The following is a 26,016-nucleotide window of genomic DNA, read 5'->3' as shown; positions in this document are numbered from 1 at the left end:
CTGGACTCCAAAAAGCAGCTTGCCACTCAGTATCAACAATGTTGGATCATGGGCCAACAGTCCAGCCCAATATAAGACAGATTTTTAGGTTGCGCTCATAAGAATTATTCTCCCCTCTGCCTTTTCAGTTTTGTCATGAAGAATTAAGATTCAAGATAGACATTGTTAGAAACACATGTGGGGTAAGTATGGTTTACACATACGTCTCTTGGGTGTAGTGAAGTATTCTCAGGCTTGTGGTGCTAGATACAAAACCTTTCTTCCAGCTCTCAACTCTGGGAGAGACCTGCTTACTGTTGGGTAAGGGGGAAACAATTCAGATAACAAACTACAGTTCCCAGAATGCCATAGCCTTGAGCCATTGCAGTTAAAGTGGTGTCAAACTGGATTATTTCTGTAGTGTTGTAGAGATTGGATGCTGGATAAAATGCCAGCCTGTGGAATTTGAGATCTGCAGGTAAGTGTGACTGATACATCCTGAAAATATAGACCTCTGCTGTTAGTTTCTGCTCTCCTCACCACATGGAAAAATGTACACTCTGAGTTTAATGTACAACTGTATGCACGTCTAGCTATTTTCTCAGAAGGGAAAAGGAAGCAAATGTGTTAGGCAATGGGCTCCTTGAGGAAACAATGCAAATGCTGAAATTGTTTTTTCCCTTAATTTCAGCACAATGGACAAATGAATGTAATAATTTAAATATAGATTCGGTCAAGGGCATGTTGCTAGTAAAGAACAATTTTAATCCTTTGTCTTGTTCAGAGTTCTAGAAGTATATTGCAAGCCAACAATGAAGATAATGAAGATAAGTTCATCAGAAAAGTATGGTTGAGTACATAATAAAATACTGTGTATGTAATATAGCTGTAAATAAATCATATGAAATGAATTTATATTTATATTACTGTTTTTATGTTGTAATGTCCTACATTTTCTTGAATGTCCTACATTTTGCACTACCTTGTTCTCCTTTGCACTTATGGCATCTGATCACCCTGTAAGAGAGCCTCTCTGAGCCAGCAGGCACCCCAGATAAATGCTGTTTGTTCTGATCAAATGATGCTACTTCTGGAAATTTATAAACCTTAGAAATATAGTGATGATATAAATCTTGTAGGATATCAGTTTGTATAAATATTATCTTGGTTTCAGCATTTCTTTTCTAGTAATGGGCTTACCTGCAAAAACATCCAGGCTTTCCTTACCACTCTCCTTTATATAGAGGCTGAGAAATGAACCAAAGCCTCCAGCCACTAATTCTGCTTATTTGTTTGTAAGCAACTAGTTGTTCCCCTAGTATATCAGCGTTTTCAGCACAGGATGGACAACTGCACAGGAGAGAGGAGTCAGTTTTCACCCCCACACCCCATGATGGACTGTACCAGGACAACAAAATCCCCAAACCTCTTTTTTAAAACGGTTTCAGATTATTCCCCCCACCCCCACTCCTACAACCTACCCAACAGTTCAAAACTGCTGCAAAGTGCAGTGGTTTTGCTCCCCTAAGACTCTCATGTACTTTAAAACTCTGCCAGGGAAACCCCCCCCCCCAATAATCCAGTAATCAATCAAAATTGAAAGAAGTAACTAACCATTTTTGAGTGGGTGCAGGTTTCTGGAAGGTGGGAATCGTGGAAACAAATCCAGTGCACTTTGCAGTGGCTTGTTTTATTTTGTCTGATTTTTTTGCTGTTTTGGAGTTTGAGGAGCACAACATCCCCACATTTGCTATTTACAGAGGGTCTAGAGGCCTTCAAGGGATGCAAGCAGCACACAGGCAGCAATTTGCTCATCTCAGTTTTATTGATGAGTTAAGATACAGCAATATTGTAGCCAGTGTGATGTAGTGGTTTGACTAGGACTCTAGAGACCAAGGTTCAATTCTCTGCTTGTCCATGTAAATCCACTGGGTTCCCTTGGGCAAGTCACATGCTCTCAGCCTCAGGGGAAGGCAATGGCAAACCTTCTTAAACAAACCTTGCCCAGAAAACCTTGTGATAGGGTTGCCATAAGTCAGGTATGACTTGAAGGCACACAACAAACAACGATATTGACCACACTCTCTTTGGAGAAGGAACTTCCTGCTTCATTTTAAAGACAGGTGTGTGTGTATGTATGTTTGGTCATTCCTTGTAGAAAGTTATTGCTTCCCTTAAAAAAAAACAAAAAATCAGAAACCTAGGGGTTTAGTGTCACTGTGATTGCATAGTAGTGTGTCAGCCTTTCCACTCCAAAACTAGCAGTGTCAGAGTTGGGTCCTGTCTAGTTGTGCCCTAATAAGTTTAAAACTGGGCTTATGGCCAGTTGGCCACCTCCTCTTGTTGTGAGATGAAAATGTCAGTTGAAATCTACATGACAGCGCAAAGGTCTCCATAACCGATAGCTTTTAGATCATTACCTCCATTCTTTGCTGAAGCCTGTCTGCAAACAGTCACAATATTTATTTCCATTCCAAGAAAGTGAGTCTCGTTTCAAGGACATGAATCCTGGCACATTTATGCTAGGACATTTGCCCCAGGCGTCTACGCAACAAATGAGAACTTGTGAATTGACTCTGACAGGAGCAAAATTAGGCGGCATGTGCTAGAGTTTACCATGTGATGTGTGTGTGTGGGGGGGGGAGGTAGGTTCATGAGCATGTGTTTCCCTGAGCAGAATATATATTCAGATGAGAGAGTGGGACTCTGGAGGCTTAACTTGGAACAATTTTGACATGGTGTAATATGATATTTGGCCTCACTCTGTAGCCAGAAAAGTACATTTATCCTTGATTTGGAGATCCAGTCATAAACAAAGCTAATACAATATGATCTCCATAGAAATGTTTATACTAGACTCTTATCCACATGAGTATTATATTTCTCTGGATCGTGGAATTTCTATGTAAATAAATAGGCAAATATTATTTTTTAAATGTGCTAAATAACAACAACAAAAAGGTTTAAATGTTTTCCTACTGTAGTGGAAAACTGCAAGAGAGAATGAGGAATTATGTAATTTTTCTCCTTGCCTACATGAAGGCAAGATATCCTTCCTTTTTGGTGTGGGCTTTTGGATTTCTGAGAACAAAATTTTATACAAGTTTTGCAATAGCCCACTTGCATATATTTACATAGCTTGTGTAAAGAAAAAAGCCACATCATTGTGGCATTTTAAAAAAAAAAAATCAGAAGTACTGAATGGATTGTTTACATCTTTCTTCAGCCAAACATTCTGTGATTATTCTATGTGTGTGCATGCTTTCGTTCATAAAGGGAAAAGGCAAGCAGATCCAAAGATCAAAACCAGTTCAGATGATTGAAAGCTGACCTTGGCAAAGGCCAGGGTGTCCAAGCAATCATCTGATCACTCTGCTCCATACCTGGATAAGTATTCAACAGACATGAAGATCCAACTAGACATTTCTGCATCCTCACATTCATCTATGCATGAAAAAGGATGTTGGCGAAGTCAGGTTTCTCAATGAAACTGTGCATTTCACACCTCTACAGATTCATTGTAAGACAAAGTTCCATTGCCTTTGAAATCTGGAGGTTTCTGGTACATTTTGGAGAAATAAAATGTACGTAGTCTCATGTCTACCTCTTAAAAATATGGACAGCTAAAATGCCTACAGTTCTAAAAAAACACCCTTCACCCACTATTACTTCTCTTGATCTAGACACTATACTGCAATTTTAGGCTGCATCAATAAAAGGTATAGTGTCTAGATCAAGAGAAGTAATAGTGCCACTGTATACTGCTTTGGTCAGGCCCCACCTGAAATATTGTCTCCAGTTCTGGGCACCACAATTCAAAAAGGACACTGAGAAACTGGAGTGTGTCCAAAGGAGGGTGACTAAAATGGTGATGGGTCTGGAAACCATGTCCTATGAGGAACGACTTAGGGAGCTGGGGATGTTTAGCCTGGAGAAGAGAAGGTTAAGAGGTGATATGTTTAAATATTTGAAGGGATGTCATACTGAGGAGGGAACAAGCTTGTTTCCTGCTGCTCCAGAGAACAAGACCCAGAACAATGGATACAAGCTACAGGAAAAGAGATTCCACCTTAACATTAGGAGGAACTTCCTGACAGTAAGGGCCGTTTGACAACAGAACAAACTCCTTCGGAGCGTAGTGGAGTCTCCCTCCTTGGAGTTCTTTAAACAGAGGCTGGATGGCCATCTGTTGGGGATGCTTTGATTGAGAATTCCTGCATGGCAGGGGGTTGGACTGGATGGCCATTGTGGTGTCTTCCAACTCTATGATTCTATGAATATGCAGTAGTCAATGGTAAACACCTTTACAAAAGTACATACGCTAGAAAAAGTGTGCACATAATTTCTACAGTAAGGAAACCAATTACAGCTTTCCATGTGAGAATATAGCAATAGCAATAGTGTTTACATTTGTGCTTAATAGTGAACTCAGCAATCTCTAAGTGGTTTACAATCTGTAAGCCAGTTGCCCCTGTCAAGCTGGGTACTCATTTTACTGACCTACGAAAGCATGGAAGGCTGAGTCAACCTTGGAGCCCCTGGCACCAAAATCACAACCTTGTGGCTGCAATACCAGCATATAACCACTGCACCACCAGGACTCCCTTTTCATATTTTGGTTGAAAGCCAGTCTCTCTACACTACACAGTATTCAGATCCTCATTTGGCTACATAACCAGTGGAAATGTGTGCAAAACTGCAAAGGGTTAAGACTAGTGTTCAGTCACATGGATCAGGCAGCAGTGACAAATTTGCAGGACATCAGAAAATGCAACTACCAACCACACATACTCCAAGTTAAGCCCTTGTACAGAACTTTGCTTAGAAAGATAACAAACCCTGAAATAGTTGGTGTTCCACTTAGTTGTGATTTTTCTTTCCAGTTCACAGAAGGAAGAAGTTTGCTTGTATGCTATATTCTTCATGTAGGAGAGTAAGTCACACATAATCTATCATTATCTACAGAAGCAGTGGCTGTTTTGTGTCATAGAGAATGACCTAATGGTTGCAAATTCATTATCACTTGATTAGCCACTAATACTATATAGGAACAATTTCAGCTTGTTTGGACAGAATGGACAGCAAGAAAAGGAACAGTGACAACAACCGCAACAGCAACAATGAGCACAACAATAACATGTGGAGGAAGAGGAAGAGGAGGAGAACCAGCAGGGGAAGGAGAAAAAAAATAAGTAATGCATGAGAGATGATTAGACAGACAGGCCTATGAGGCAGCTCTGGTGAGAGGGATCAATTCGGGCAGAAATGTGTTTCATTTTAGAAACAGTCTACCAATTCTGGGAGAAAGTGGGAGGAAGGTCATTTGAGTTTTTCACTCCAGGTGTCAAAATGTCTAAGGCAATCACTGATGTGCAAGATTTGTAGTTTGCATACCTTTTTTGTGTGAAGGAGTATTTTGAATATGCAGCATAGTAATGCACCTTTAGTAAGGGGAAAGACCTGTTTCTAGTGATTTTTTTTTTTAATACTGTACCAGTCAAGACCATTTAAAATACCAGAGCAGAAATATATATCTAAATTGTTTTAATGATGCTCTCCTTTTTGTAATAAAAGGCTACAATCATACACTAAACGCTGCAGCATTTCAAGGGCCTAATGACCTCTGAGTGAGAGTCTTCTTAATATGATTAAAGACAATGCTGTAGCTCTAACTATGTAGCAGTCTTAAGACTAAAGACCCAGGAGATCAATGTGTTGTTGCCTTGATCTGACAGAAATATTTATGGTTTTATATTAATCATAAATTCAGCAAAGAGGGAACTGCTTCAAACAAATTAATTAGACATTGGCAGTATTTGAACTTTAACTGGAAAGGCAATTAAAATGTTAATTGCTCTTTAAGCTCTTTCCAGTCACTTGTTAATGTTAATTGATTCTAACATAACTGTAGGATATGATTGATTTTTTTCATCTAGACAAACAAGGGTTGAATTAGTTGGTAGCATCATTGCTATCACCATCTAAAGGACTTTAGACATCAGTCCTTTGACTTTGTACTTTAAGGGGTTTCAAAGCAGGACAGCTGATACATGCCATGTCTCCTTTTGCCCTGCCCAATGGCACCTTAGTAGAAATGAGCTCTGTAGTTCTCCAGAATATAAGGAGCAGGCATTTGGGAAGTATTTACCAAGGTGAAGGCAAGAAAGATCTAGTTTTTATGGTGGACCAGAAAACCCAACCAAACATATTTTTATACTTAGACATTTGCATTCAGTTCACTGTTTTCTTGGTATGGGTTACAAAGTTTTAATATTAGCACCAGAGCTGGCCCTAATGTTAGGCAGATTGAGAAAGCCATCTCACCTAGCTGGTGCTGGAAGGGCAGCAGTGACAGTCTACTGGGCATTTCACATAATTACTGAAATCTCAGAATGTGCTGTATTATTTATTTGCTATTTTCTTTTATTGGTCTTGCTTTTAACTGCTTTTAATTCTTTGTTAGTTTATTAATTTTTATTTGTGTATGATATGCATTATAAAGCTGCATGTGGTTTAATCACTTAAAATCCTAGATTGGGGGAAAGGTGGAATATAAATAAACATTATAATAATATTGTAAGATCTTATCCATAAAAGATAGCAGTATTCATCTGTCACAGCATAAACATTGATAATATACCTTTTTATTCTTATCCCTATATACTTTATATATATATATATATATATATATATATATATATATACACATATATATTAATCTTATCTCCTATATATACTTTTTATATGTAATATAAAAATATTTAAACATACCTTTTTAGCTATTGCCTATAATAAGAGTGTGCTTGGATTCTGTGCCAGGAAGGAGACTCAGGATTTGAAGGCCATATGCCATCTTGCCCTTCATCTCAGGCAGCAAAATAGTTTTGGCTAGCTTTGATCATCATTGTAAAGTCAAAATGACTGGAACTCAGAACTTGGGAATGTTGATCTTTTTTACCACAATATACACTAAAAGGAACTGAGCTGACAGCAACTTAGCAAGAAAGGGACCTTGGAGGTGAGCTAAACAGCACACTCAATACGTGAACCCAGTGTGTGGCTTCTGCAAAAAGGCAAATTCCATGTGGGGCATAATTAGGAAAAAAAATCTGCCATTATCATACTGCCTTTATAGAAATCCATGTTGCAGCCACACTGGGAATAATGGGTGCAATTCTGGTCCCGAACCTGGAAAAGGCTATTATATAGGGAGAGAAAGTGCAGACAGGGGAAAGCAAAATTATTAAGGAGTTAGAGAAAGTACTCCAGTTTTTGGAAAACAATGTGCCTAAGGGAGAAGATATGACAGAAGTGTATAAAAATACACATGGGGTGGAGAAAGTGGGTAGGGAGAATTTTTATCCTCTTGTCTTACTTCAACACAGAATCATCTATTGAAAGTGCATAGTGGAAGATTTAAGGCAGATAATATGAAGGACTTCACACAACAAATAGAACTGTGGAATTTGCTAATAAAGGATGTATTAATGGCTGCCAGCTTCCACAGATTTAAAAAGTGTTTTTGGGGACAAATTAATAGCAAATGGGACTATCAGTGGCTGCTAGACATAGGATCCTATCGCATGGGGTTAAAAGAGTGGCTTACCTGTCCCGAATTCAGTGTTAATTCAGGAGGCAGCTGGGTCCTATCACATATAAACTGCTGCTGAATCACCACTAGGGTTCATCCTTGATGCAGCCCAGGTCATCTAAGCCGTTTCCACGGACCCTTTAGAAAATGGAAGCTTCCGACTTCTAAAAATTGCTGCCGAAGTGGTTTAGACAACCCTGGCTGCAACTAGGACGGACCCAGGTGGCAATTTGATGGCAATTGATGTGTGATAGGACCTGGCTGCCTCCCAAATTAGCACTGAATTCAAGAAAGGTAAGCCACTCTTTTAACCCCATGTATACACTGTACTAGCCAAGAAAGTATGTCCCAATATATCAGTTGCTGGTGAGGTTGCAGCTGGTTTCATGTTATGCGTGTGGGCTTCCTATATGCAACTAAACTTCATATGGAAAGTGTTCCTCATAACACAGGTCTCTAACTGCTAGTGATCTTCTAATCAGTATTATCTTATTTCTAAATTTATGGCTCACTTAGGCAATAATAGAAAATACACTTACCTGGAATTCAATCTCATTGAACTCAGTGGGAATTTCTTTTATTTAGACATGTGTCGAATTTCAGTGTTATTTACAAAACCAGGATTAAGTACGCTGGGCCCTTGGTGTCCACTGGGATTTGGTTCCAGGACTCCCATGGATACCAAAATCTGTGGATGTGCAAGTCCCATTATACACAATGGCTTTGAAAATTAATTAATTAATTAATTTTGCATATTTCCAAGTCATGGATGGTTGAATCTGTGGGTATGGTCAGTCAGCTGTAATGAGACTGTACATCTTTCATTATTATTTTTTAATTGGGCAGATTTAAGAATTAAAGAAGGCATTTGTTTGTTTTAGAGCGAATTTGAATCCCCACTTGGCCACAGAAACTTATATTCTCTCAGCTACAGAGGAAGTCCAGGGCAAATCCTCTATGAACAAATCTTGCCAAGAAAACCCCATGATACGTTTACCTTAGGGTCACCATAAGTCAGAAACCACTTGAAGACACTTTTTGTTGTTGTTTATATGCCTTCAAGTTAACTCCTATACTATGGATTTCTTGGCAAGATTTATTCAGAGGAAGTTTGCTCTTCCTTTTCTCTTAGACAGAGAGAGTGTGACTTGACTAAGGCCACCCAGAAGGATTCCAAGGATTCCATTCAATTCTATTCAAATTCTGGACTGTCAGAGTTCCAGTTTGACATTCAAATCTCTACACAACAATCATCTAGTGTATAGGATATCTTGATATTGTATAGGATATAGTATAGTAATCAAGATATAGTATATCTTGATTTCAGTAAGCCTTTGACAAGGTTTAAGTGAAGAGCAGTTGGCCATAAAAGAATAAAAACAAAGTGATAATTAAAATTTACCTGTCAGAAACCCTCACCTCTTACACAACTAGTTGCAAAAAGCAAATGCATTAGAATTCACTATGAAAAATAGGGTGTGTGTGCGTGCATGCATGCATACACACACACACACACACCCCTACAAGTCACCTGTCAACTAACGGTGATCTCATGAATTTCATAGCATTTTCTTAGGTAAGAAATATTCAGAGGTGATTTTGCCATTTCTTTCCTCCAAAATATTGCCTACAGCACCTGGTATTCCTTGGGTGTCTCCCTTCCAAGTACAGATCAGACGGGTTCTGGTGCCTTTAGGGTATTTAGGCCCATAGGGCCTCCTACTATCTAGTTTATACTATAGAAAACATCATAGTGAACTAACAGAGATGGGTGATAGATTTTCTCAAAGGATTGTACTAGGACCCATAAATTTGGAGGGGAGGAGGAAGGAAGGGGGCGAAGAACTAAGAAAATACAAAGCAAGATATAGGGAGTCACACACTGTTTCTGTAGGCAGTAGCTTGCTTTCCTAAAGCATTGTAAATTGTGCTGGTGAAATACAAGTGCTGCAGGGTGATTTAGAGGCTGTGGAATGTCACATAACTCACAATCACTTCAGTGAACACCCTGCCAAAGGTAGGGTGGTTATGGGAGTTTAGGAATAATAAATATGATTCCGTGGCTAGAAAGACACTGCCTAGGGAGGGAAACTTTTAAAAGTTTTGTGTAGTACTTCTGCCTAATGCATTGCCAAGGGGGTGGGAAGGCAGCATTTCAAGAACATGAAAACATTCTCAGTGGTTGCTCCCAGGCTGTAGAAATCTCTCCCGAGGGAAACCAGGCTGGCCCCCTCCTTGCTCTCCTTCCACAACCTGTAAAGACCTTTTTATTTGACCAGGCATTTGGTTGACTCCCTGGCTATACAGTAAGGTCTTTTAATGGGATATTAAAAGATATGGTGGTGAGTCCTGGAAGGCTTGGGAAAGTTGGCAAAGTTTGTATTGTCTTTCTCCTTCTGCAACCCCCCCCAATCAATCAATCAATCGATCAATCGATCAATACAGAAGAGCAAAGTGGACTTGTTTGAATATGTGATTAACAGAATGCTGGGCGACATAGAAAAAATTAAATAAATTAACTCATGCACTGACAACCTGTAAGTGACACACAGTTATGCCTGCTTATGTAACTTTCTGGTTGTAGGTGGATAGAGGAATTCAGCATCTCCATCTGCTACAGCTCCCTCCATGAGATGCCTTCCTATTTTCTAGCCCAGTGGCCAATGGAGGATGGGATGAGAACAAGGGACATCCAGGCATCCAGCCAGTTCTGTTCTCACAACTACCTGAAGGAAGAAAGGGGCATCCTCCTGGACCTTCCAGTGGTCCTCTGGGGCCAGGTGGTTGTGAAGGAACAGTCAGTCCTCCTGGCTACTGGTCGTCCAGCTAGAAAACACATAAGTCAAGTCTGTGGAGGAGGAGGAAACACATCACTATATCTCGTGAGAATTTACAATCTGCTAGTGTGATGCAGGATTTCAGACATTCTTATATAATCAATTGCTTCCAAATTCTGGAAGTGTCTGTTGCCAAAAAAGTCTGGTGAGACAACACTTTTATTTGCAGAAATCACACAATTCTTCCTCAACAAGGATCTTTCTGTTTGGGCATTTGCTAGCAATTTCTTCTGTTATGGTTTATGAAATTTCTGCAAGCACTGTACCACTCATATATTCAATTTGTCTCTTCAGACCTGCATACAGATTGTCCAGCTGTATATAGAGAGATCTGACATTTTAAGATAACTTATCATACTACCCTGTTAAAACACAATATTCCACTTTAACTGCCACGGCAATATCATGTGGACTTCTGGAGTTTATAATTTAGTGAGGTCTAAGATTTCTCTGGCTGGTCATTCTAAATAGCCTCACTAAACTACAAATCCCAGGATTCCACAGCACATTGCCAGGCAATTGTAGAGTGATAAAAATCTATGTTGCAACATAAATCCAAACATGCTAAATATTCAACCTTTGTAATGGTTAATCTCAACCTAAAACATGTTACTGCAGAAATGATTTTTTTAAAAAATTACCTCATCTCCTATGAGGAATTCATCATCAATGGTAAAAGTGATTGGATCAGTGGGGCTGAGCCACCATATGGGTCGGAAAACAGGGTATCCCATGGAGAGCCATTCCTTGCTGTACTTTTCAATGAGGGGTACCACAAAATTCTGGTGCCTTTGGATGTAGTGCCTGGTGAGATTCAGCACCTGAAAGATACAAAGTTAGTGTATTATTTGGATCAATGAAAAACATATTTAGCAAATTGTTCTTTTGAGCTTGATTTATTTCTTCCCAAAAGAGGAAGAGAGAGGCATAGAAAATAAATCTTCACATGTGACAAATAGACACAACAGACATTATAAATGGAAGTCTACCCAGATCGCTCATCATTAACCATGGATGAAAATTCCAATCTAATTGCTGTTTTGGTCATCTTAATCATCATGACCATTACCACCACTACCTCTGTAGGTGTTCAGAGTTTAGTGTTCAGAGTTATATCTTTGATCTTTAAGATCTTGTCCATTTTTTCCACAGCTGCCCTTCCCAATCCTAGCCTTCTAATTTCTTAACTGCAGTCCCCTTCCTACTCAGTGTTTGATCCAAGATAAGGAATCGTTTTGACGATTTCAATTTTCTTGTTATCTAGGATGAACTCTTGTAGATCTTCCGTGGTCATTATTTTTGTTTTCTTAATGTTCAGTATCAAGCCTACTGTAGCACTTTCCTCCTTGACCTTCTTCAATAATTGCTCCAGATCTTTTTTGGTTTCTGCTAGTAGTATTGTGTCATCTGCATATTTTAGATTGTCAATATCCCCCCCGCCCCAATCTTCACCCCTCCTGCCTCTGACTCTAAACTTACTCTGCATACAAGTTGAATAGACATTGCCTGACCCCTTTTCCAACTGGGAACCATTCTGTTTCTCCAAACGCAGTTCTGATGGCAGCTTCTTATCCTGAGTACCAGTTATGCATTAGGATGATCAAGTGTAGTGACACTTCTATTTCTTTGAGAGCATTCCATAGTTTTTCATGATGCAATCAAAGGTTGTACTGAAGTCAATAAAGCACATGCAGGTTTTGAACTTTATTGCACAGAGCTCCAGGCAGGGGCGAGAATGGGCCAAAAGGAGCCTGGAAGGGAACGGAACAAGTGGGGGATGCATTTTACTGCACACAAGGAAATCCCTCACTCGTTCCCTTCCCTTCCCTTCCGTTCCCAATCCGTCCCCAGAGGAGGAGATTTTTGAGAACTGTTTTGAACAGTTCACAAAAATCGCCCCCTCTGGAACGGATGAGGAATAGAACGGAACAAGTGAGGGACTTTGTGTGCGGTAAAATGCATCCTCCACTCATTCCACATTCATTCCTGGCCCCTTCCATTCCATTCTCGTCCCTGCCTGGAGCCCATGGTGTGATAAAGTTCTTTCTTTGGGAATTCCTTGGTGCACTCCATTAACCAGTGTATATATGCAATGTGATCCTTCGTGCCTCTTCCTTTCCTGAAACCACCTTGCTCCTCTGGGATTTCTTGTTCCATATATGGTAGGAGTGTTTGCTGCAAAATTTTGAGCATTTGGGAAATTAGTACAATGATTCTGTAGTAACATCTCCTTTTTTGTGGATGGGAATGTATATTGATCTCTTCCAGTCTGTGGGTCACTGCTTTGTTTTCCATATTTATTGGCAGATTTTAGTTAGAACTGTACTTGAATCTGTGGGTTGTAGCAGTTCTATCGGTATGTCATCTGTTCCTGGTGATCTGTTCTTCTCAGTTGCTTTGAGTATGGCTTTCAATTCACTTTCCAGGATTTGGGATTCATCTTCATACATTTCTTTTTCTCATATATCATTTGACCTTTCACATGTTTTATATAGATCTTCTGTGCATAGTGGGCATTTGTTGTAATTCTCATTTTTATTTATTTTTTAGTACTTTTAAAAAATAATCTCCTTCACAGTCCTCTTATCTAAAATTCAGGATTGCCAATGCCATTGCATTTCCAATTTCCATGTATAGTTGTGAAAGCTGGACAGTTAAAAAAGCTGTTGTTTGTTCTTCTTAATTGAACTCAAGTCAACCCCAACTCATGGTGACTCTGTGGATTAGGCATCCTCAACTGCTCTTCTCAGGTCCTTCAACTTCAGGCCTGTGAACTTCCTGACTGAGTCTTTCCACCTGGGTGCAGACTTTCTCTTTTCTACTACCTTCTACCTTTCCTAGTATTAGTTGTATTTTCTGATGAGTCTTGCCTTCTCATGATGTGGTCAAAGTACAACAGCCTCATTTAGATCATCTGGGCCTCCGTGAAGATTTCAGGCTTGATCTGTTCAAGGACCCATTTGTTTCTCTTTTTGGCGGTCCATGGTATCCTCAGCACCACATTTCAAATCTGCTTTTTTCACTGTTCTAGAGGAAATGAAGCCAACTCTCCCTAGAAGGCAAGATGACTAAACTGAGACCATCATACTTTGGACATGTCATGAGAAGATATGACTCATTAGAAAAGAAAGCAATGCTTGGTAAGAAAGAAGACAGTAGAAAAAGTACAAGACTGTATTACAGATAGATAACTCAATCAAGGAAGCCACAGTTCTGAATCTGCAAGACCTGAGCAGGGGCTGCTGATGAGATTTAATGGTCTCTCATTTGCAGGAATACTTCATTATATGGTCTCTCATTTTGGAGTACTGTATTATATGACAGACAGGACTCTGCCCAGCTATAGTTAGGTCTATAGTTAGGTCAGTATTCTACCCCCTTTCAACTTGAAGGTAGTAAAAAAACAATAAAAGCAGCAGGGGAGATGGGTCACATGTACTTTGACTTTCTTTTTTGTTTCTGAACTATATAACACTTGAAAGTTTATTTTCCATTATCCTCACTTGTGTGGGGGAGTACGTGCCAGCCCAGAGGTTCCCCAGTGAGTGGGATTTGGTTCACTGGCTGGGGATAGTCTCAGCTGAATTATTTGTTTAGGAGCCCAGTTCTACTATTGGCTGCATGGGGATGCTAGATCCATTGGTGAAAGGGCTAGAATGCTTCTCTGCTGAATGCTATCTGCTGCATCATTTGCCACTAATAAAGCTTGCCTTATAGCAGTAATATTTATCAGTGTTCAGCACTGAACAAAATCTTGTGGAGGCCTGGAATTACAGCCTGCTGCAGCACAACATAAGGGCCAAACTAACTAACCTAAATGGAAGGGAACTGCACAGCCTGGGAGCAGCCATCAAGAAGGCTCTCTCCTGTGTGCTCACCAAATGTCCCTATGATGGTGATGAGATGGAGAGAAAGCCATCCCCTCAACAATCTTAAAATTGGATAGTCTCATATTGGGAGATGTGGGCTTTTGTATATTTTCTATATAGGGTTTTATAGAAACATTGGTAGTGGTAGCTGCAGCACTGGTGGTGGTGGTGGTGGCAGCAGTCTGAATTGGAAAATCTCTCAACAGAAAAACTGGTGGAGCAGAACATTATTAAGAAGGTATGCAGCTGAATTTAAGACTCCAACATGGACAGACACACCTCACTTCACTGCTGCAGTGCTGGATGAGGCTGCTGATGTTGTGAAAAGGGAAACAGAAGTGAAAGGAGATGTTTTAAAGAGGAAAGAATAAATCAATTCTCTTTTATCTACCTCAAGCTCAGTGGTAGTGAATCAGTCCCATGAGATACTGGGCAGACAACAACACTAGCAACTACCCAGAGGGAAAAGAGCTGAGAGATTCACACTACCAGTGGCGCACACATAGTGGCTGACACCCAAGAAGCAAATGATAACAAATAGTGGGGGAAATGTCAAGCATTTGTTTATTTAGCATTAAACATATTAGTTTGGTCTTGGCATCTTCATAAAGCACATGCATACTTGAGGCATGAAGATACACTTACCCAGTCATCACAACAGACCCATGGTGGAGTGCTGAAAGACATCACAGGAAGAAAAGTCACAATCTGGAGCCATCTAATATACAGTTCTTCATCAGTCAAAAATCCACTTGTAAGAGTCCCTCCTGTACAGTGCATACAGAAAACCAAATGGACAGTAGAAAAGAGAAACGATGGAAATATTTATCCAGCTTTAATCCTATATTCATTAATTTAAGGAATCACCAGGCTAGATGCACAATAAAACCTGAGTCGTTGTAACATGACAGAGATGGGAACCTGCAAATATGGTTAGACTGTTACTCCTAACATCACACACCACTGAGTATACTGTATAGGGCTACTGGGAGCTGAAATACTGAAAGGCTGCATGAAATCTCAACCCTGTGGCAAGGATTCTGTATTCTCTTGAATGCTCAGAGCACTATTAAAATATGGTTCTAACACCTCCACCTCCCATCACAGTATCTCTGTACCGCATTAGAGCTTTCCAGAATTATGATGTATTTCATCTGGCAATTCGGAAGCCTTCCACCATCATACTATTAATTCTGCCAGTGACACAAGTGTAAATGTCCAAGAGCTTATATGGCATAATTGTGCAATACAATGGATGGACCAACTTATAGCACAGTGTAAACAACAGAATTAAAAAGAAATTATCCAAATAGTCTCATGTTAAAAGAATGGAAGGAAATCTATGTATCTCTGTCTGGTATATACTTCACATTCATTGATTTAGGATGAAGAAATAATGCAGATTGACACCACTCTAACTGCCATGGCTGCATTCTACAGAATTCTGGGTTTTGTAGTTATGTGAGGTAGCAGCACTCTTTGTCAGAGAAGGTTAAAGACCTTGTAAAACTACAAACCCCAGGATTCCATAGATGGAGCTGCAGCAATTAAAGTGGTGTCAAACTGTATTATTTCTACAGTGCAGATGCACACTTAGCAAGAAGATATGTAACACCAATAGACAGGAGTTAGAAAAGAAAGGCATATTCATAACAGGTGACCTATGTAAGATTATGTTAAATCTAGGAGAAAGATTGCATTAACAGTAATGAAAAGAAAGAATTCCTTAGTTGTGTATTTCATTTACTCTGGATAACAACTAAATTTGCATTTACAGAAGTTATTGCTTCTGAATTTTTTAAGAGTCATGCCAACTCCTAGTTGTGATGTGATGGCCTGGATCCAAACTTAGTATCATGCTCAGAGTATGGCCCAAGTTAATCACAACATAGGTCTGTTCTAAGAAGAACAAATCTGCATCTCACTCATGGCATTACAGTAGTCACACAGACAGTTTCTGCTGTCATAAGACTTAAGACCATTTCACATAGTTAGCAATAACTTCTTTATGCAAGGAAAATGCTATGTTGTACAAACATGTTGTTATTTCAGCATGTCAACAGAAGGATATACATAGTGTATATACTGTATATCTAGAACCAACACAACCCATACATGTATCATGTATTCCATAAAGGGAGGAGCTTTTTAACCAAGAAAAACTAAGTTATGGATGCCTGAAATATTTGGACAAGATGAGTTTATTTCTTGCTTTGCTCATTGGTCTTTTGGGGCACATAAATTAGATCATCACATCATCTTAATCAGCATCACAATCCACAGAAGTATCTTAAGAAAACTGTTGTCATTGTTAAAGACACTCCATGAAGATGCTTCAGTTCTGTAGTCAGGATCATTCCAAGAATTGTCATGCAAATTAGGCAAACCTCTCCTTGTGTCTTCATGTTGTGATACCTTCTGTAGTGTTCTACTCATCCTTACTGGTCCAGGATTTCTTCATTGCAGTAAAATAAGGAAATTGGATTCTGTTTTGCTGCTGGTATCCTAGGATAGATCTTTAGTCACAACTCTGAAACCTTCTATTATGTAATTTTGATATTTTGACCAAGCAGCTGCATGACTACACAGCTTGAGAGGTCAGTTTTTAAATACTGTAACCATTGCAACTACAATAGGTACTACTGTTTAAATTTGTGTTTCCAAATTTAGAGCTTTGTCCCCATCAGACAGGTTACTGTGGCATTTTCTACAAACCAGAATTATTATCGTTGCTGTTGTTGGCATAAAAAGACATTCCTGAATGCATGGCAACGACAAAAATGGCTGCAGGATGCTCACAGAATGGCAGATCAAGTCACTTGGCAGCAGTAGCAACAGTTGCCCATCTAAGTAAACCCAAGCCTCCAGTCACTTTCACAAAGTTCTTTCTCATCTTCTAACAATAAGCAGTCTTCCTGGCCTGGAAACACTTTATGATAGGCTCATAATTTACCATCAAGAATTGAATCAGTATTACACCTGTCACCTTTGCTGCAACAACCTTGGCTCTGTTTTGCAATGTTCTGCAGGTCATCTGGTCTGGCACACTCTAGAGGACAGCATTCTAGGCCAAGCCTGTGTAAGACCTCTATACTGGCTGCTGGTGGCTTCCATGTCAGTAGGATGAAGAATCTGTTCCATATTGTAGCTTGGACTTTAAAAGAACTATCCAGGAAGTTGAACTCATTGAAACACCATATAATGCAGAGAAGAGGAAGGTGCCCAGTTTTCTGCCAGTATCCAACATGGCCCCCTCAGCATTGCAGAACCGGCTACTGGGAGAAGTAAGAACTGTATGAGGCAAACCTAGAACAAAAAGTTCCCTCTTTGGTCTGTCTGTTATACATCTAAGCACACCTGCCATGTTGCTTGGACTCAGTGAATGTAGCTCACACGTGTCTCCCTCATAAGGTTTTGAGGGTGGAGACTGTAAGCAGCTGCCCACCTTGGGGACGGATATGGCCATCCACACACCAAGATAGCAGGAAGGTCCCACGTTTTCTGCCCACCCCTGTTGGGTTTCAGTCCATTAAAGCTCCTCAATAATGTGCACTTGGTGATGGAAGAAGGTAGGCAAACTTCTCAGTGACTGGGTCCCTGCCCCAAGCTGCACCAAAAAGCTGTAAATGTAATAAATAAAGCTAGAGCTATTTTTTAATTCATCACTAACCGTGTGTAGTCAATGACTTTCTTTTCTCTGCAGCCCTTTCCTGTCTTGTAGCTGATGGGGCACAGTGCCATTAAGAGAAATCCTATAGTTGCAATGGCTAAATATTCTGTATCCAAGCATCTGCCCTGATGAAGTAGCACCAGCTATTTCTGGCAGTTTTAGAACCAGTTTGCACATTTCAGTCTTCCAAAGTACTCAAAAGCAAACAGCTGTATTCAGCTAATTTAAAATCCTAATCCCAAAGATCCTGACATGTAATGTGCCATGACACCACTTTATCCAACCTGGTTGATCTTTAAGAGGGCTGGAGGTAATGAAGACATAATTTTGCTCATCAGAGCAAAAATGGGATATAAAAAAACAAGGCAGTGTTAACTAGTTTCTAAGGAACAGCTACTGTAAATAAGAACAGGCAGATTTCTGCATGAAATATTAGATGCAAGCTAGGAGAGAATGGGATGGGGGTTAAGGGGGAATTTTATTAAAAACCTTGCCTCAAGCATCAAGAACCTAATTCTTACTCCTGTGGCAAAGGAAACTGTTTTCCAAAACAGAATATTCTGTTCCAATACAGCCTTACGTTTTATCACAAGTGACAGCTCATTTTGAGAACAAGGAATAGCAAAGAGGCTCCTTCTTTACAGCACAGGGCCAGGGAGCGGGGAGGGAAGACTTACTCTCAGGTTCTGTTGGGTTCAGTTCTATTATTATGAAATTATTATTTTTTAAATGCATTATTTTTCCTCCAACCCTTCTCAATATTACAGACTTTTACCATCAGAGGACTATGCTTTTTTGTTGTTTTCTTATCTTTCTTTAAAAGTCAACATGAAAAAGTATTCACAGTAGTGATACTTAGGGTCACACAGGAATAGAGAAATCATCAACATGGCTTTCTTAGTGTGTTTTCAAATAGTGCCTTTTGTCCTGTAATCACCCAACCTCAGACTCTTGGGGCTGTATGCACAGGCCATAAGGCCCATTTTCCTACCAGCCTGGTATCATCCTGTTCAGATGACACAGGTCAAAGAGCCACATGCCCCTTTACCTGTTGCTGCCACCATTCTCTGTGAAGGCCCCAACCATGGCCTGTAAGGGCAGAAGAGGGCACCTGGCCATGTGAGTGAAGCCAACCACTGCATTTCCACTCTTACAGGCTCTGGGAGCATCCTTCACAAAGAATGGCAAGGTGATAGCAATGGCTTCATGGTGTGGCAGTATGTGTCCATCTGAACACCCACCTGTAGCTGCACTAGCCTTGGTAAGTGATGGAGCTGTCTCCTGTATTTCTACAACTTCTTCCAGAAAGAAATCTATTAAGGGGCCATTCACATTACCTTTTACACTGGTTTTGAAATCGATTCTTCCAGGTGAAGTTCATATTGGGCCCGATTCTGTCACAATCCATGTTGAGGCTTGCACAGGGAAATGCCCCTTACCCTGGGGTATCCAGAATTGGGCTAAAACCCATCTTTTTTCAAAAGACCTGGGTTCCGCGAAATATGAACTTGCCCTCGATCATGTTCGAGGCAAATTCAGGGAGGAATTAAGGTCAGAGGGTGGGTAGAGAGCAGAGCATTCCCTCCCCTCATCGGAGGTGAGGGGGAGGAAGAGGAGGAGGAGGAGGAGGAGGAAAGAGCCGAAGGACTGGATGCTGAGAGGAGGCAAAAGGGGAAATCAGGGTGATTTTTGGGCTGCAAAGGGCTGTAGGAGGGTGGGCAGGGGGGAGTGGAGAAAGTGATGGAGGAGGAGGAGGAGGAAGGAGCCCTGGGAAGAAGGGAGCCATGGAGGGCATCCTATAATGGAGCAGGAGGAGGAGGATGAAGGAGCCAGGGCAGCTCAGAGGGAAGTGAGGGGCGGAAGGAAGGAGGAGGAGGATTGCCCAGGGAAATAGGGCTGTGGGGCCAAGCTGCGGGATGTAGGGAAATGGATGCAGCAGAAGCAGCCTCTTTTGACAATTTATGCACATGATTTTTTGGGTGCTTGCTTGTTCTACTTGCATTTCCTCTTGCTCCTGGATTATTATTATTATTATTATTATTATTATTATTATTATTATTTGTGTTATATGAGGGTGCTACAGTCAGAATGCCTGCGCTGCATTTCCCTTTTATTCCCAATTGATTCCATGGGTCAGTTGGAACTGACAGGTCACTCTCTCTCAGCCTCAGTGGAAGGCAAAGGCAAAGCTCCTCTAAAGAGAATGTCAGCAGGAGGAAAGGGGTCAGTTCAGGTCAGGTCAAAGGCAGGGCATGAACGGAGCTCCCATCAGGCACCTCCCCCACCTTTTTATTTTTTAAAATTATTTTTGACAAAATATGCACATGTTTTTTTTTCTTGAGGCAGATATAGATAGATAGAACATGGCTAGCTGCTTGTTCACTTTTCCTTCTATTTGCTGGCTTCCAGCAAAGGGGAAATATTGCAAAGGGCTAGACTTTTTTTCCTTTGCGAATCGATGCTATAATTCGAATGTTACATTTGTTGCTCTTGTCAATTAGGCAACTGGCAAAATGCTACATGCTTTTGCTACTGTCTCTTCAGGGTAGCCCTGAATTGCTTTTAAAAGCAAAGAAGAATGCATGGCAATCACATCCTTTTCTGGTATTTCTGAGGTGAGGAATTTATTATTATTATTATTATTATTATTATTATTATTATTACCTATGTATGAGGCATTCTGGGGTGGCAAGGAGCTGGGGATACAGGATGCATTAGCTTGCATTTTGGGGTTGAAAATGGGGCCAAGGGCAGATCATAACCTGCACTGACCCAAATGCCCACACACACATGCCCACACACACACACACACACACACACACACACAAAGAGGTTTTAAATTTTGACAAAATGTGCGCACTTTGGGGCATTTTGTGCATGGCTCTTTAAAAAAAAAGGAGGGAGAGAATCACACTTCCGATGCCCCTGCAAACATCACCTATGACAATCGCTTGATTGACAGCAGGTGCCTTCAAGTTAAACCCAATAAGGCATTTGGGTTAAAATGCCCCTCAAATCTAGTGGGCACTTGCTAACGGAGAGATTCAGGAGAGGGGCATCTGGATCTACCCAGTTCCACCCACATTAAATGGGCCAGTGGAAATGGGGCCTAAGGAGGGAAAGATATAACAGTGGGACACAGTACCCTTTGGTGTTAATATGGAGAGCTGTCCATATAGAAGCACCTCTAGAAAGGCTTTGAACACATACATTAGGAGTGAATCTAAGAACAGTTCCTGATACCAGCTGTATTAATAGGTGGTGACTTTGATGAGTAACTGATACGTTTTGTGTATGTGTTTGATTTTTATCCTGCGTTTCCTCCAATGCGCTTAGAATGACACACTTAGTTCTCCACTTTATTGCTTTATCCTCACAACAGCAAGTCTGTGGAGTAGGTCAGACTGACAGACAGTGACTGGCCCAAAGGAATCCAGTGAATTTCATGATGACTCTGAACCTGGATCTCCCATGTCCTAGTCTAACACATAACCACTACACGACAAGAGCATCAACACCACACAGGCATAGCAGTTTGATCCCACTTTAACTGTCAAAGTCTTCATTCTGTGGAATCTTGGGATCTGTAGTTTGGTGACAACATTCTCTGCTAGAAAGCTCTAGCCACCCTGTGGTTGCTGTGTGCCTTCAACTTGTTTCTGATGTATGGCAACCCTACGGCAAACCTATCACAGGGTTTTCGTGACAAAATTTCTTCTGGGGTGGGTGAGTAGGTTGCCCCTTGCCCTCCTCAGGCTGAGAGAGTATGTCTTGTCCAAGGTCACCCAGTGGGTTTCCATGGTTGAGCAGAGATTCAAATCCTGATCTCCAGAGCAGTAGTCCAACACTATACCCTGCTGGTTCTCTTCTAGTCACTCTACTGCATCATAATTTCCAAGGTATTCTGAGAAGAGGGATTGAGTTCCCTCTTCTTTGGGATACTTTGGGAATTGTAGTTCAGTGCAGCAAACTCCAGGAGGAAATTCTAAATACCTTTCACCAAACTACAAATGCTAATATGCTATCTGACAAAGCCATTATAGAATCAAACTGTTGTGGAATCAAACTGTTGTAACAGGTTAGTATAGATGCATCCAAATCACCATATTATCCAGGAATCAGGGCTAGCAAGACAGGCAAGATGAAAGCTGGTCTTTTCAAAGCACCTCGCACAATCAATGTGGCATAATAATGCACAGTAGTATCTGGATATTTACATGGGCGGGGTACATACCGCCACTTTGCGGCGGTCTGCCGCCGCCGCCAGTAGGTCCGCGGGGGAGCCGGAGCCTTCACACGGCCCGACTCCCGCGCGGACCGAAAAAGAAGCTCCAAAATGGAGCTTCTTTTTTCGTCGCGTTTGCGACGTAGCGAGGCGCCAGGGGCGCGCTCGCTACGTCAGAAGCGGCGCGACACGTCTGGACGCTGTGCGTCCAGTACGTAAAGATGGCGGCGCCCATGTGGAAGGGGCGCCGCCATCTTGTACGTATTCTATACGTACTAGGGTTAGGGGGGTGCGGAAGCACCGCCCCTTCCTAACCCTAGTACTTATAGAAGACGTACTAAATGGCGGTATGTATCCCGCCATGGTCTTTCAATACATTGTATAACATCTGTTACAACTATAAGGATTTCATGGCTCTCAGTATCTCTTTTCCTGAAGATCCAAGGACATAATCCAACAAAAGTTATGCGAATTTAGATCTTGTTTAGTTGAACTGAATAAATTGGCTGCATTCTTATGCATGCTTTCTTGGATATAACCCCCACTGAACTTAATGGTCTTTCTTCCTAATAAACATCTACAGAATTGCTCTGCATGGCATTTTCAAGTTATTATTTTTCTTAACTATGTTTCAGTTAAATCAATAAGACTTCAGTGTATTTAACTTTGGCTGGCTTGTGGCCCAGATTTGAAACCAGTATATTTGAAAAAATACAGTAACGACTAAAGGTCTTATTTTACACAAGAGACAAAAAGTTTCCAGTTATGCCTGACTATGGACACAGGATTCAGGTCTCCAGGCTGCAATTTAAGATGAAAAAATTTAATCCTGCCAAATGTGATTTGCAGCATCAATCTCAAAATAAGCAACTATTTTAAAAGCCCACTTCAACAGCATTTGGCTGTTTGGATCTTATGAAGTAGCTATGATAAAAGAACCTTCAATTAAATTAAAAGCAAGGGTCATAAGTGCCTTGTTGGGTCCTAAACAATCCAGAGAGGTTTGGCTATGCCTACTGCAGGGGTAGGCAACCTTTTTGAGCCGGGGGCCGGATTGCTGTCCCTCAGACAACTGGGGGGGCCAAAGCCAAAAAATAAATAATTAAATAATTTTCTGAAAAATTAATTAAATAAATAAACTAGGACAAATGTAGGACAAAATTTTCAAATGGACGACACTTTTTATTAAAAAATGGAGGACACGCGAAAACATTTGCTGATTTTTTAAAAAAATGTTAAGATAAATGCATGTTTCTGAGGCTTCTATAGACAATTGTCCCACCATGCCCCTCGCACGAGAGGCCAAAGGCCCCGGCGGCAATCGGCGGCAGGACCGGGCTGGGGCCAGTCCCAAGGCCTTGCCGGGCCGCATTCGGCCCACGGGCCGCAGGTTGCCTACCCCTGGCCTACTGTATACAGCTGTGTGTCTGACTTGTCAAATGTCTAAAGGGTACACAAAAAAGAATTTGGAAGGAAATAGTTTATATGATTTTTAATTTTTTTAATTCATTAATTTGGTTTTGGGGCCAATTTTCCTCCTTGGTGAACCTCTGGGAGCCATATGGACAACAAATGTCAAAGACAAAACCAGAAGCAACCAAAAGTCCAGCAGGGGCTTCCTCTCTATTGTTACTATATGCCTTCAACTTGATCTCTATTTATGACAACCCCATTATAAGGTTTTCTTTGCAAGATTTATTCAAAGGGCGTTTGCCATTGTCTTTCTCTTTTTTTAAACAGTATTTTTATTAGACGCTTAAAAATACAGCAAAACAAAAAAGAAAAAATGAAAGGAAATATATATTAAAAAAAATGAATGAAAGAAAAGAGAACAAAGAAAACACAAGACCAATAGAGAAATATGACTTCCAGTCTACATTATAGCAGTTATAAGAACACATTCATAGCTCTCTCACTACCAATCCTTTTCTTCCAATAATCTATTCTCATTAATTATCAACATCCAAAATCACTTGTTCTGTTCACTTTTTCCTTTCCCCCTGCAAATCGTTAGCCATCTGTTGGGTATGGTTTGATTGAGAATTCCTGCATGGCAGGAGGTTGGACTGGATGGCCCTTGTAGTCTTTTCCAACTCTACGATTCTATGATTCTAACTGTCAACAGCTTTTCTCTAATGAAATCAAACATTAAATCCATTTCTACTATATTTATCAATACCAGTGTCTATTCCTTCTTAATGGAATCCCCCCCCCACTTCACATCTCCTTTCCAGCTATGTTGTTGTTAAAAATTGTGTTAACTGCCCTCAAGTTGGCACCGATTCATGGCAACCCTATGGATGAGACATCTCCAAGACCCCCAATCCTCCACTGCTCTCCTCAGGTATTGTAGTTCATGTCCGTGACCTCCCTGATTAAGTCTATCCATCTGGCTTGTGATCTACCTCTCTTTCTACTGCCCTTAACCTTTCCAAGCATTAATGTCTTTTTGAGTGAGTCTTGCATTCTCATGATGTGGCCAAAGTACAACAGCCTCAGTTTCATCATCTTGGATTCCAGGGGAATTTCTTGTTTGTTATGTTCAAGGACCCATTTGTTTGTCTTTTTGGCTGCTCACAATATCCTCAGCACTCTTCTCCAGCACAACAACTCAAGTGCGTTGATTCTTTTCCTATCTGTTTTCCTAACTGTCCAGCTCTCACATCCATATGTGATGATGGGGACCACTATGGCTTGGACGATTCTGACTTTAGTGTGCTGTTGTATGTCTTACTCTTTAGTATCTTCTCTAGTTCTTTCATAGCTGTCCTTCTCATACCTACATATTAATATCTTTATTTGAATTGGTATATCTACCACATATATTAAGACATCAAACATTTTCCCTCAACATTTAAAATCACTTTATACATTCTAAACAATTTTTAACATCGTATCACAACAATACCTCATTAAAAAATAATTTTATAAAAGTTCTTTTTATAAATCATTAGAACATTCTATGGCACCTATAGAGCATTTTGGAAAAAAATTACTAAAATTTTATATGCATTTTCTTTAAAACCAAAACATTATCTATAGGTATATCTATACTGTAGAAATAATGCAGCTTGACACCACTTTAACTGCTGTGACTCCATTCCACAGAATCCTGGCATTTGTCATTTTGTGAGGTACCAGCACTCTTTGGCAGATCCTGTAAAACTACAAATCCCAGGATTCCACAGGATGAAGCTACAGTACTTGAAGTGGTGTTAAGTGGCATTATTTCTACAGTTCAGATGCACCCCAAGTTTCACTCTCTTAACCACATATTTGCCATTAATCCATCAGGACATTATAGCCAGAATTCACAACCCATTTACCCTATATTCCTTAACTTCTTCTTCATTTTAAATTTAACTGTTGATTTCTTCCCCTGCCTTATGGACTTTAAAATTCCTCTTTTCAATTGTTTAAATGTTGTATCACCAAATTGAGCACTATCTGAGATACAAACATCACTCTGAACCAACACACTCTTTCCATCCCCAAATTTCTCCTTATTCTTCTATTTTCTTTTGAAATATTAGAGTGATCAAATAATGTGTTTTCTTTGCAGTATAACCACATAGTGCCTGCCTTCTTTTTCAAGTATGAAAGCTAATGCTTATTAAGAGAAATACAATGATACAGGAAAAAATAAGAGAAATATTAGTTCTAAATAATTAGTAAGACTTAAAGACACAGCGAGCCATACCCACTCCTGCTCTGGGAACAACCTGACAGGATCAAGAGAAACATGACAAGAAGCAAAAACAAAACAAAACAAACACCACCAACAACAACCATAAGACCACCAACCCTAAGAGCATCAGTCTAGGTCAAATGGAAGGCCAGCATAG

The 26,016-nt window shown here is 40.4% G+C and overlaps 1 protein-coding gene across 1 annotated transcript in view; it reads right to left on the bottom strand.

The window, feature by feature from the left end:
• The window catches only part of LOC149314304 (SITS-binding protein-like), a 62,412-nt gene that overhangs the window by 2,102 nt on the left and 34,294 nt on the right, over window positions 1–26,016 (bottom strand). The window contains exons 10-11 of the mRNA XM_089523089.1: window positions 14,922–15,043; window positions 11,049–11,228 (exon numbers count right to left, since the gene is read on the bottom strand). Of these exons, the coding sequence (XP_089379215.1) occupies window positions 11,049–11,228; window positions 14,922–15,043 (302 nt within the window). The remainder of the gene's footprint in view (window positions 1–11,048; window positions 11,229–14,921; window positions 15,044–26,016) is intronic.

The sequence above is a fragment of the Sceloporus occidentalis genome, unplaced genomic scaffold, assembly GCF_023333645.1.
Source record: "Sceloporus occidentalis isolate IW3139 unplaced genomic scaffold, rSceOcc1.0.p SCAF_4, whole genome shotgun sequence".
NCBI lineage: Eukaryota > Metazoa > Chordata > Lepidosauria > Squamata > Phrynosomatidae > Sceloporus > Sceloporus occidentalis.
The sequence above is the reverse complement of the archived record's forward strand: the minus strand, read 5'-3'. Positions and strand labels throughout refer to the sequence as shown.